The 13,079-nt window shown below is 52.3% G+C and overlaps 1 protein-coding gene across 2 annotated transcripts in view; it reads left to right on the top strand.

Annotated features, from left to right (window-relative positions):
• The window catches only part of MYO1F (myosin IF), a 32,226-nt gene extending 23,021 nt beyond the window's left edge, over positions 1 to 9,205 (top strand). For both annotated transcript variants that reach the window (XM_029219134.1, XM_029219133.1), the window contains 10 exons: positions 60 to 204; positions 4,380 to 4,494; positions 4,588 to 4,757; positions 5,411 to 5,556; positions 5,917 to 6,063; positions 6,221 to 6,369; positions 6,893 to 6,976; positions 7,571 to 7,766; positions 7,844 to 8,013; positions 8,741 to 9,205. In XM_029219134.1, coding sequence (XP_029074967.1) covers positions 60 to 204; positions 4,380 to 4,494; positions 4,588 to 4,757; positions 5,411 to 5,556; positions 5,917 to 6,063; positions 6,221 to 6,369; positions 6,893 to 6,976; positions 7,571 to 7,766; positions 7,844 to 8,013; positions 8,741 to 8,817 — 1,399 coding nt within the window. In that variant the 3' untranslated portion in view covers positions 8,818 to 9,205. The remainder of the gene's footprint in view (positions 1 to 59; positions 205 to 4,379; positions 4,495 to 4,587; positions 4,758 to 5,410; positions 5,557 to 5,916; positions 6,064 to 6,220; positions 6,370 to 6,892; positions 6,977 to 7,570; positions 7,767 to 7,843; positions 8,014 to 8,740) is intronic.
• Positions 9,206 to 13,079: the final 3,874 nt, after the last annotated feature.

Genomic DNA, 13,079 nt, shown 5'->3' with positions numbered 1-13,079 from the left:
GCCCCAACACCCAGCCGCCCTGCTAGCTGCTCAAACCCTCCCCTGCTCTCCCCCTCCAGATATGCTATTCTGACCCCGGAGACGTGGCCGCACTGGCGTGGGGACGAGCGTCAGGGGGTCCAGCACTTGCTGCGGGCGGTCAACATGGAGCCAGACCAGTACCAGATGGGGAGCACCAAGGTCTTCGTCAAGAACCCTGAGTCCGTAAGTGTGTGTGAGAGACAGACAGACAGACACCAGCATCACCTGCATGGTCCTGCTCTTCAGGCCACTGTGCGACTGTGGGCATGCTTCCTCTCCCCTCCAAGCCTCAGTTTCTCCATTTGGAAAGTGGGAAGAGTCATAGCCACACCGCAGGATCAGGACGAGGATTAGACAAAACAGAAAGTCCGAGGCATGGTGCCTGGCATGTAGTAGGTGCTCAAAAAGAACTAAATTAGCTGAACGGTCCATGGTGGCCAGGAAGCAGATGAAGAAACACATGGCCGCCTGTGCTGACATCCCCTTGGAGGAGATAAGAACTCACAGCTTATCCAGAATATGTCTTTTTCTATATATATGTTTTGGCCGTTCCATACAGCTTGCAGGATCTCAGTTCCCCCCCCCCCAGGGATTGAACCCGTGCCCCCTGCAGTGGAAGCATGGAGTCCTAACTACTGGACCGTCAGGGAATTCCCAGCTCTTAGCCTTTTATGAAAAGGCTAGAAGCACCACTGACATTATGCCACCTCTGCTTCCAGGGGCAAAAGGAAACAAACAAAGCAGCAATGACAAAGAAGTTCTGGGGAGCTAATGTACAGTGCAGTGATTACGGTTGACAGTACTGTATTATATACCTGAAATTTGCTAAGAGAGTAGATCTTCAATGTTCTCACCACAAGAAAGACATGGTAATTATGTGGCAGAACAGAGGGGTTAGCTAACCTAGGTGGTAATCATTTTGCAACATATATGTGCATCAAATTAACTCATGTACACTTTAAACTTACACGGTGTTATATGTCAGTTATATCTCAATAAAGCTGGTGGGGGAAGTTTTTTAAAAAGCAACAATGACAAGAATAACGAAAAAACAAGGCTAGGAATCCCCTAAGGGCCCATCTGGCCCCCTGCTTTAGTGCACGGATTGGAAAGCACACAGGGAAATGGTCATCTCAATGAGCTGTACTGGTTCACCAGACTCCCAAGGGAATCTTAGGTTCCCCAGCCCAGGACAAGCTGTAGCACCAGGGAAAGGTATGCTGGGGACGTGGGCCAGGCCCAGCTGGGTGCCCATCACCTGCATAATCATGGCACCTGCTCTATAGCATCTCAGGGACTTTATGAAGACAACCAGGAGATTGTCTGCATGATTCCCTTGATGTTACTGTAACTTACAAGTAACTATTCTCTCATCAAAGCAAAAACATAACACAGTGGGGTGGAGCCTCTAGAGATTTCATAGCTACAAAAATAATCTATCTTGGGAGGTCCAGATTCTTCATCCCCCAAACGTGTCTGCATCTACCTCCTAGAGCTTTTCCCTATGGAGGCACTTTGCTCCGAGAAATAAAAAGTCTGGAATCAAAGCATACAATGTAGATATTGTTAGCAGTAGAAACTCAGCACAAACCAAAATTGTCCAAGGCTAAAACTGCACCTGGAAGAATTTAAGTGGTAATAGATAAGAAAGAAAGGAAAGAGGGAGCAGAAGGGAAAAAAAAAAAAAAAAGGAAAATGGGAGCGAAAGAGAGAGAAAGAGAATCCATCTTGCTGGTTACTGGCGGATTGCAATATCTGACTCTGAAAGGAAAAGATAAAAATTGACACTGAAAAAAACCAGACAAAATAAAGCTAGCGCTGCCTAAGACGATAGAAGGTAAAATCAAATTTTGACCAAAATTGCAGTCTGCACATTTTGAGGTGGAGAAGGTGAACCAGCTGGAAATAATGAAATTCACAAAGGTAAAAGCTTGCTGGGCAAGTTTTATAAGGAAAAAGACTGAAATTTTGCACAGGAAAAAAAACCTGATCCTGATGAGAATAATTTTAGTAAAACAGAAACAATTTAACTGTGCTAGATCAAAAATTGATCAAAGAATTAAATTACTTAATGCAGTTGGAGCCTTTCTCAACTAAAAATGCACTTATGTTAGATTTGGGTTTTGTTTCTTCTAAACGTGGACTCAAAATACCTTGAATGTTTTACACACCTATCGGCCTTCATGGCCCATCATCCCAGGTGTATTAGTTTCCCAGGGCTACTATAACAAAGGACCTGGATGGCTTAACCCAACAGAAATTTAATTTCTCACATTTCTGGAGGCTAGAAATCCAAAACCAAGAGCAGGGCCATGCTCCCTCTGAAGTTTCCAGGAAAGGATCCTTCTTCGCCTTTCCCTAACGTCTGGTGATTGCCAGCAATCCTTGGCATTCCTTGGTGTGTAGACGTATCACCTCTACATCCTTAGTGTATAGTCTCTGCCTCTGGCATCACATGGCCTTCTCCTCTGTGTGTCTGGGTCCAAATTTCCCTCTTCTTATAAGGACACCAATCAGACTGGTTTTAGGGCTCACCCTACTCCAGTATAACCTCATGTTATCTTGATTACATCTGCAAAGACCCTCTTTCCAGATGAGGTCACAATCATAAGTTCCCACTGAGTGGATAGGAGTTTTGGGAGAACGCTATTCAACCCAGTACACCAGGGCCAAGCTCAGATTTGGGGCACGCCCATCCCTGCCTGTCCCAGTGTAAAGGAGATGCCGTTAAAACTCTGGAGACAGGAAGATTCATTTCCCAAACTGAAAACACATCCTCTTCACTGGGCAGAAATCCCAAGGTTGGAGGACACTTGTCCTGGTTGACTGGCCCACCCCCAGTTCTGCATGGCTGGTCTCCCTTTACTCGTAACTGCCCTTCCCTCGGCAAACCCCAGAATGCATTTACCTGCCCTCCAGACACCCTATACAAGGCATTACTTGAACGTGCTTTGCACACATACCCATGGACCCACAGAGTATTGGTCTGAGAATCAAAAGAAGATGTAAATGCTAGTCAACTCCCGGCAACCTGTGAATCTGAGATGTTGTTTTTTTTTTCCTGGTGAGAACTCTCCACTTTTTTTTTTTCTCCACTTTTTATGAACAGTTATTAAACACCCACAGCTTTAAAAGTCCTTCAAGGTATATATTTTTAAAGTGAGAATTCTTTTAGTCCTGGCAGGGAAGCCTGGGGTTTCTGGGAGACATCAGCCACCTCGGTCAGCAAAGTGGCAGCCATGCTTTCAGCAGTGATGTGATATTTGTGTATTTGAGAAAACCCTCTGGGTGAAATGTCAATTATTTTTCTAAATAAAGCCCGACTTCATTTTCAATACTTTTCCCACTTTCACTGATTGACAATGCTGTCCCTTCTGTCACTAAATTTCCATTTGAATTATGACATTTCCCCGTCATCCATCCTGGTCCAACTAGTTGTTCTATTCTTTGACCAGCACCCCATTGTTTTTATTACTGTAGATTTGTAATATTTTCATATCCAGTAGGTTTCTTTCCCTGATATAGTCACCAGTTATTATTCCAGATGACTTACTCTAATATAGTTTATTCTCTAAGTCCCCTGTGGGTGGAGACTCTTAAAATTCAAAAGCCTTGGGCTTCCCTGGTGGCGCAGTGGTTGAGAGTCTGCCTGCCGATGCAGGGGACACGGGTTCGTGCCCCGGTCCGGAAAGATCCTACATGCCGCGGAGTGGCTGGGCCCGTGAGCCATGGCCGCTGAGCCTGCGCGTCCGGAGCCTGTGCTCCGCAACGGGAGAGGCCACAACAGTGAGAGGCCCGCGTGCCGCAAAAAAGAAAAAAAAATTCAAAAGCCTTTTCTCTGCTTTCTATGAAAGCTTCCTTTCCAGGCCTGCCATGGATGGGTGTGCAGGTTGTATACTGCACAACCATGTGGTAGCCGGTCACATCCCAGTCCTATCCATCAGATTTTCACATCTGCAGTACTTTGTTGGTTTTCCAAGATGCACACTGGTTTGCATTTCTAACATCTCTGAAACTGAAGTGTACCTCACATGGATGACATGCCATAGCTTAATTAGCACGAGAAACCATGATGTTATACCATTTCCGGTAAGACCACACAGCTAGTAAGTGGCAGAGCTGGGATGTGAACCCAGCAAGACAAACCTGCAGTTATAATTTAATGCAGAAGATTGTGCCCCATATTGGGACCCTGGGGCCGGTCATTTGGAGAAAGACAAAATTTTTTGCCCACAGTGTAAGAGCATGTGTGCGGGTGCCTGTCAGCAAGAGCACGTGGGTGGGGTGGGCTCAGGGGAAACTGGAGACTGTGTTCCCCGGGGAGATGCCAGGACCCACCGGCCCTCCTTCTTGCCCAGCTCTTCCTTCTGGAGGAGATGCGAGAGCGCAAGTTCGATGGCTTTGCCCGCACCATCCAGAAGGCCTGGCGGCGCCACGTGGCAGTCCGGAAGTACGAGGAGATGCGGGAGGAAGGTGAGAGGCTGCGGGTGGGAGGCTGGGGCTGAGGACAGAGGGGCCTGGAGGAGCCAGGCTGTGATCTCTGCCCCTCACCCTGTGTCGCCACAGCTTCCAACATCCTGCTGAACAAGAAGGAGCGGAGACGGAACAGCATCAATAGGAACTTCGTTGGGGACTACCTGGGGCTGGAGGAGCGGCCGGAGCTGCGTCAGTTCCTGGGCAAGAGGGAGCGAGTGGACTTTGCTGACTCGGTCAACAAGTACGACCGCCGCTTCAAGGTGAGGCACTAGCAGGCGGCCACATCTGGGACCCTGACCCCAGCCTGGCCACCCCCCACCAGAGGTACACCCTCCCCTGGCCCAGACACACCTGCCCACAGATGTAGGCTCAACTAATGTAGATACAGCTGTCCATCAAATACGCCCTCGTGTAGCCCAGACACACCTGTCCATCAGATACATCTTCACCTGGCCAGACACATCTGTCCATAATTACACACTCACCTTGTTCAGAAGCCCTGACCACAGATTCACCTTCACTTATCCTGGACATACCTATCCATTAGGTGGTACATTCTCACCCAGTCTAGACAGACCTCTCAGTTAGACACACCTTCACTTGGCTCAAATACACCTGTGCACAGGTAAACTCTCATCGGTCCTGGGCGCCCATGTCCAGCAGGCATACCTTCACCTACCCTGTACCTGTTCACTGCCCAGAAACCCCTTTCTAGCCAATATACCCTTACTTAACCTCCTGTTTCTTATATAAAGTAACCACTCATGTAGCTTCACATGGAGGGACCCTCACCTGACCTGTCCTTCACCTGACCTGCCAGCGCTACCTCTCTGCCTGGGGTTGATCCCCTGGGGCCAGGCTGCCGATGCCCGGGGCTCCTGCCACCAGTCTCTCTGGTTTTGCATCCTCATAGGCCATCAAGAGGGACTTGATCCTGACGCCCAAGTGTGTGTATGTGATCGGGCGGGAGAAGGTGAAGAAGGGACCTGAGAAGGGCCAGGTGCGTGAGGTCCTGAAGAAGAAGCTGGAGATCCAGGCCTTACGGGGAGTTTCCCTCAGGTGGGGCTCCCACAGGCACCCCTGCCAGCCCCCTTCATTCTCAGCTGCCCTCTTGTTACCCCATCTGTCACCCTGAACGTCTTACCTGCTGCTGTACCTGCAACCTTCACTTGGTCCTACCTGTCACCTTCACCTGCCCTCGCATTCATGATCCTTATTTGCCAACAGCACCTGTCCCCTCACCTGACCCTTACCACCTTTTCCAGCTCCTTGCCACCTCTCCCGTTTCCCCCAACCTGTGTAACCCCTCACTTGCCCCTTACCTGACCCCTGACCCTACCCTGTCGCATCTCAAATGTCAGTCCTTCTGCCAGCCTCACCTGTCACTCTCACCTGCCCTTCCTCCCGCGCCTCCCCCAGCACGAGGCAGGACGACTTCTTCATCCTCCAAGAAGACGCGGCCGACAGCTTTCTGGAGAGCGTCTTCAAGACCGAGTTCGTCAGCCTCCTGTGCAAGCGCTTCGAGGAGGCGGTGCGGAGGCCCCTGCCCCTCACCTTCAGCGACACGTACGACCCTCACTCACCTCCTGCACCATCCTCGGGCTGGGCACAGTGCTTCCTCCTCCGCCTCGCGGACCGGCCGAAATGCGCCCGTGCCTCGCCCCCTCCCACCCCGGGTCCGGGGGGAGGTGGGGACCCCCACAGCTTCCTCCTCTCCTCACAGACTACAGTTCCGGGTGAAGAAGGAGGGCTGGGGCGGAGGTGGCACCCGCAGCGTCACTTTCTCCCGTGGCTCCGGCGACGTGGCGATGCTCAAGGCTAGCAGTCGGACCCTCTCGGTCAGCGTGGGTGATGGACTGCCCAAAAGCTCCAGTGAGTCTACGCCGAACCGGGAGACGGAGACTAAGAGGCGCTCAGGAAGAGGCGGGCCCCTAGGGGCGGGACCATCCATAGGGACCAATCAAGGCTGTGGGGGCGGAGCCAGTGGCGCAGGCCAAGGGTGGGTGAAGGCCATGGAGGGGCGGGACTTGAGAGACCTAAAGAGAGAACGCGGCCGTGAAGAGGGCAGGGCTCGCGAGGTGACCAATGAGTGGGCGAGAAACATGGAAGGGGCGAGGCCAGGGAGTCCACCCTTGAGCCGGCTATGAATGGGGAGAGCCTTGGAGTGGGTGGACCCAGGAGCCAATGAGGGATAGGTTCCCGGAGGGGCGGAGCCAATTATTGGGCGGAACCAGTGTTCCAGTAACTAAGGGGCTCCCTCCTGATGGGAGAGCCGGTGAGCCGGGGGAGCGGGGACCGGGGCGGAGCCACAGAGTGGATTGGACTTGTGGGCGGGGCCAAGAACCTTGTCTGGTCATCACTCAAATCCCTACATCTTTTCCCCTTTCCCTTTCAGAGCCTACACGGAAGGGAATGGCCCAGGGAAAACCCAGAAGGTCGGCCCAGGCCCCTACCCGGGCAGCTCCCGGGCCCCCTAGAGGTGAAGAGACACCCCCCACTAAGTGTCTTCCTTGCCTCTTGTGGGCTCCAAGGCCTAAGCCAGACCTCTTGTCGACAGGATCTAACAAGCAGAGATGACCATGCTCTTCTTTTCTGTCCAGAACTCTCCATAGCTCCCCATCTCCCAAAGAATAAAGCCAAAGCTTAGTTTGGTATTCAGAGCCCTTCAGAATCCTAACCCAGCTAACCACTGACCTCTTCTCTCCTCCCACCTTACACTCCTGTCATGCAAGCTACATCTTATTTTGCCAACTTACCAAATTTGTTCTTACCTCCAGGCCTTTGCTTGGGCTGTTTGCTCTGCCTGTCTCCCAGATTCCTGCTCCACTTGAGCTCTTATTCATCCTCCAAGACCCACCCACAAAAGCCCTCCTACAGAAGAGGGTAGGGGAAAATCTTACCCCTTCAGAGTCTCCCTCTAGGGCCTCCTAGCCCCAGGGTCTCTCTCTCCAGGCCATTCCTTACCATACTGGGTTAAGAGTAGCTGCCTCTTCCCTCAGACAGGGAACTTGGAGCCAAGTCCCCCCCAAATCCTCCTAGCATCACCCTGACAAATGCCCCCATCTCATTGCAGGCCTGGATCGCAATGGGGTGCCTCCCTCTGCCAGAGGGGGCCCCCTACCCCTGGAGTTCACATCCAGACGGGGCTCCCAGAAGCCACCACAGGGCCCTCCATCCTCAGCCTTGGGGGCCAGCAGACGCCAACGGGCACGGCCCCCCTCGGAGCACAACACAGAATTCCTCAATGTTCCTGACCAGGGCATGGCTGGGTAGGTGGTGTGGGAGGGCAGCCCCAGGAGGTGGGGGAGTGTCTGGGGCTATGACGAGTGCCTCCATGTGCCCACAGCATGCAGAGGAAGCGCAGCATAGGGCAGAGACCTGTGCCCGGTGTGGGCCGACCTAAGCCCCAGCCACGGACACATGGCCCAAGGTGCCGGGCACTGTACCAGTACGTGGGCCAAGATGTGGACGAGCTGAGCTTCAACGTGAACGAGGTCATCGAGATCCTCATGGAAGGTGTGTGTGCCAGGGCAGAAATGGGAGGAGCCAGGGCCTGGAGGTCACCTCCTAAGCCACCCTGGGAGCCTGGCCTCACTTGTATCGCACCCTGTACCCCAGCCTCATTCTTCTCACCTGTCAAGCACTAGGACTAATAGCAGAACCTACTTTGTGAGTAGGAAATGGGCCATGTCTGGATGGCCCAGGCCTCCAGACCTCCTACCTTGCCCCCGGGTTGCCCCTAGAGGAGCCTGGGACTCAACAGCACCCTCTGCAGGTGGGTAGGGGAACCCTTAGGGGTCATTCCTGGTTCCACCAAGGGGATTATGGGGAGGGACCTATAGGAGGAGATGGATGAGGGACAAGTACAAGTGAATGGTCTAGAAAATGTCAGAGTGTGAGCCAGTGGCAAGGAAAACCCACGCGTTGCTCCCTCCCTTCCTTCTGTCTTCTCTTTTTTTTTGGAAGTCCCCTAAAAGACATGTTTTTTCTTTTCTTTGCCGCACCGCTCAGCTCATGGGATGTCAGTTCCCGGACCAGGGATCAAAACCGGGCCCTCGGCAGTTAGACCGCAGAGTCCTAACCACTGGACCGCTGGGGAATTGCCCTTCTGTCTTCTCTTTTCAGCTTCTGCCTTATGCCAGGCCAGTGCAGACGAATGACAGAAAGACAGACACAGAGCCAGCATGAAAGGCTTTCTCCAGAGCGGGCTGGGCTCAGCCTCACTCTCTCTTCTCTCCCACAGATTCCTCAGGCTGGTGGAAAGGCCGGCTGCATGGCCAGGAGGGCCTTTTCCCAGGAAACTACGTGGAGAAGATCTGAGCAGGACAGGGACCTGGGATCCTGCCATCCCACCTGCCTGCCTGGATCCTGCCAGGAGCCAGGCTCTGCAATGCGGGTCTCATTTCCCTTGGCTGCATTGGCCAGAAGGTCCAGTCCTGTGGCCTCCAGCCCAGCCTAGCACAGGTCCTGGGTCTAGGGATCACCACTTAAGCCACCCCCGGGCCCTGGCTTCCCCCAAGGCACACCTGTTTCCTCCTGTGTCAAACAGGGCTAACAGCAGAACCTACCTCCCAGCTGCCTTGTGAGTAGGAAATGAGTTGTGTCCTGCAGGCAAAGTGCCGGGCACAGTCAGGGGGACCTTGACAAGCTTGACTTCCCTCCTTTTCTCACCACTGAGGCAATAAATGTTTGCCGAGTGAAAACATGAGTTAACTTACTGAGCCCCAACAAGGACTACCTTCTCACAACCCTGTGGGGTGGTAGCAGTGAATATCCCATTTTACAGATGGAAAAATGGAGGCTCACCCAAGATTGCACAGAGCCAAGTCGTGAACTCAGATATGCTTCTGCCCCTCACAAAGCTTGAGTTTGTCTCACCTGCTAGCTTCCAGAAGCTGCATGCTAGCTTTCCTGCAGCAAATGTTCCAGTGGGTCCTGTCAGCTTTGACTCTGCACCCCCTGCCAAACAAACTGGGACCCTACTGGACCCTGACAAGGGAGGCAGGTCCCACATGGCCCCCCATAATTCACCCTGAATCACCCCTGAACCCTGACCCCCACCCCATGTCTGTGTTTTCTTAGCCCTCACTCACCTGGCGTCAGGACCAGTTCTGACATGCGAGGGCCCTGGCCTTCTGCACTTATTGTCATGGTGAAGAGGGGGTCAGCCTAGCTACCAGTCCCCTCCAGCTGACTCTTGGTTCCCGCAGCTGTCTCCAAACCAGTGCCGGAGTCTGAGCCTTTCAGACCTTTCCAAATGAACAACCGCTCTGTGCTCAGCCCCACAAAGAGCAGTCAGTCTGGGAGAGATGGAGCCAGATGGGTGGGGTCAGGACTGTGCCAGAGAAGGGACAGGGCTTGGAGCAGGGGAGGGAGATGCAGAGAGAGTGTGGACATTGCTGGAGGAGCCAAGAAGGATGGAAAGGGTCAGCAGACCTTTTTTTTTTTTAATTTATTTATTTACATATATTTTTTTGGCTGCGTTGGGTCTTTGTTGCCGTGCGCGGGCTTTCTCTAGCTGTGGTGAGCAGGGGCTACTATTTGTTGCGGTGCGCGGGCTTCTCGTTGCGGTGGCTTCTCTTGTTGCAGAGCACGGGCTCTAGGCACGCGAGCTGCAGTATTTGTGGCGCACGGGCTTAGTTGCTCCGCGGCATGTGGGACCTTCCCCGACCAGGGCTGGGAACCCATGTCCCCTGCATTGACAGGCGGATTCTTAACCACTGCGCCACCAGGGAAGCCCTGGGTCAGCAGATCTTGATGGCAAATACCACACAGAGTGATCTATGCTGTGATGGGAGGACTCCAGGCAGAGGACACCTACCCACCTGGGGGATGGGAAATGAGGTATCAAAGAAAGACTGGTCAGCAGAGCCTTCTGTAGAATCTACACCTACCTGGGAAGCTGAGCGTGGCTGGGGAAAAAAAATCCCAATTTTGCAACTGGGTCTCAACAGCCTTTTATTAGCCAATCACTATACAAAAGCATTTAACCAGTCCCTTGAATGTCCCTGGTTCTCTGCATCTCTGATTTTTGCCCCTCCACTGCCCAGTCACCACTGTGAGTGTCTCTCTGCAAGACTTAGATTGGGGGACAGAGTTGGGGAGGACTGTGTGAGCCACAACCTCATCAGCTGGGCATTTCCTGGCGCTGAAGGGGAATGAGGGCCTCTGTCTCCCTTCTCTGCCCTAGAATTCATCATGCAGGCTGCCCCCCTTCCTGGCACTTTGGGGTACAGCCCTGTGGCCCCACTGCCACAGCAGGCACCCTGTTTGCAGGAAGTGGGGCCTTCCGGGCAAGACTGATGGATGAGGTTTGGGTGAGGCACTGGGGATGAAGAAGGGAGTGGGTTTGACATCTTCTAACAGACAGCATCTCACATCTAGGTTATAGCATCTTCGGACTGCAAACCTCAGTCAGCTTGGTCCCCCCCACTCAGCAACATCCTGTTGACTCTTTTACAAAATTTCTTAAGTTGAGCCCCTCCTCTCTCTTTCTTGGTTCCCTGTCCTTTCTGGGACCTCGCCCCACCCTTCCCCAGATTGCACCAACCTCCCCTGCACACACACACACACACACACACACACACAACTCCACCCTGTATCAAAATGATGTTTTTTTAATTAAGGAGTTTTTAATACAGTTAATGAGTTTTAACTGTATTAATGATAATCAAAAGAAAACAGTTTTTTAAAATTCAAACAGCCCATGGGAATTCCCTGGCTGTCCAGTGGTTAGGACTCCGCGCTTTCACTGTGGTGGGCCCGGGTTCGATCCCTGGTCGGGGAACGAAGACACAAGGGATTTTTTTGGCCGCAATGCACAAGCTGCATGGTGCGGCCAAAAAAAAAATTCAAACAGCCCAAGAGTGTGAAAAATCTGTCTTCCCCTCACTCGAAAATTCCTGTCCCCCCCAATTTGTTAATGTCCATCTCCTTCCAGTGGTATTCTTAGCGTATAAAAGCAGATAGGTACATCTTATGTATATATAGATGGAAATACACCGTATGTAAAGCTTAAACTTGCCTAGAACTCAAGAAATACTTCCTGAACGGTTAAATAATGTATTATAGAGATCTGAGATCAAAGACCCACTTTACCGTCCCCACAATGACCCATCCTCCAAACGACAACTGGCGATCAGATGGTGTACCTCCCCCTGCTAAAGATTCAAGGTTAGAATAGAGATCACATGCCTCTCTTTCCATGGTTCACAAGGTCCCTGCATGACCTTTCTTGCACCATGTCCACTTTCTGACCTCCACTCCCTGCCTCCACTCTGCTCCAGCAGTGAGCTGATCACCTCATTGTTTCTTGAAAAAGACAAGATTGTCCCTCCCCAACTCAGGCCACTTGCACCAGCTATCCATTCTTCCCAGAGTGCTGTGGCCTCCTGACCTTCCATTGGCTCACTCCTTCCTGACCATCAGGTGACAGCTCAGAAGTCACCTCACAGGGCTTCCCTGGTGGCGCAGTGGTTGGGAGTCCGCCTGCCGATGCAGGGGACACGGGTTCGTGCCCCGGTCCGGGAGGATCCCACATGCTTTGGAGCGGTTGGGCCCGTGAGCCATGGCTGCTGAGCCTGCGCGTCCGGAGCCTGTGCTCTGCAACGGGAGAGGCCACAACGGTGAGAGGCCCGCGTATCGCAAAAAAAAAAGAAGTCACCTCACAGAGCAACTTTCCTGACCCATCACCATCACACCCTTCTGGGGTTTTGTTTTGTTTTTCCTTTGTAGCACTTAATATAACGTAAGATCGTTTGCTGCATGTGTTGATTCATTGTCTGTTTCCCCATTTTAAACCGTGAGCGGACTCTGGGAGTGGGGATGTTGGTCTGTCCTGTTCATCTCTGGGTCCCCAGCGCCTAGCACAGAGTAGGCACTCAAGAAACGTAGGTTGACGCGCAGCAATGAAGACCCAACACAGCCAAAAATAAATAAATAAATAAAAACAAACAACAAAAAACAGTAGTGTTAAATTCTAGAGTGACTTTCTGAGATGTAGTGACACTTAGTGAGGCTGTATTATAAAAAAAAAAAAAAAAAGAAAAGAAAAGAAACGTAGGTTGGATAGGCGATTCATTCCACGCCGGTATACCCAAGGCTCTCCATCCATCCTCCTGAAAACACGCACCTCTCCATCCTTAGGCTACACCCGTTCCGGGTGTCCCGAGGACGGACAGTTGGCTTGCTTCCCGCCCTTGGCTATCTCAGCAGACCTGTTCCAACGTCAGAACTAAGTGCATTGAAAATTTTGACGGCCACTGCCGATTTCCCTCCAAAGAGGAGGCCGTCTAAACACGACCTCTTCAAAAAAGAGAACCGCTGTTTATCCCCTTTCGAGGTATGGTGACGGGACTGGAGAGGATGAAGATGCTCATTTTGCAGAGGAGAACACAGAGGCCCGGGGAGATTTTAATCCTAGATCTCTGCCTGCAGATTCTTTGCACCCTACGACTGCCCTCGGCTTGCAAATCCACCACGGCGCACGCTCCGCCGTCCAGGACAATCCCGGATCTCAGGCCCCGCCTCCTCGCGGAGCACTGTGCACAGGTTCCCTCCTCCGTTCTCGCGAGACCTGGGAG

The sequence above is a fragment of the Monodon monoceros genome, unplaced genomic scaffold (genome assembly GCF_005190385.1).
Source record: "Monodon monoceros isolate NGI ecotype Baffin Bay Population unplaced genomic scaffold, NGI_Narwhal_1 Super_Scaffold_12, whole genome shotgun sequence".
Lineage (NCBI taxonomy): Eukaryota > Metazoa > Chordata > Mammalia > Artiodactyla > Monodontidae > Monodon > Monodon monoceros.
Note: the sequence above shows the minus strand (reverse complement) of the source record. Positions and strands in the feature narration are given on the sequence as shown.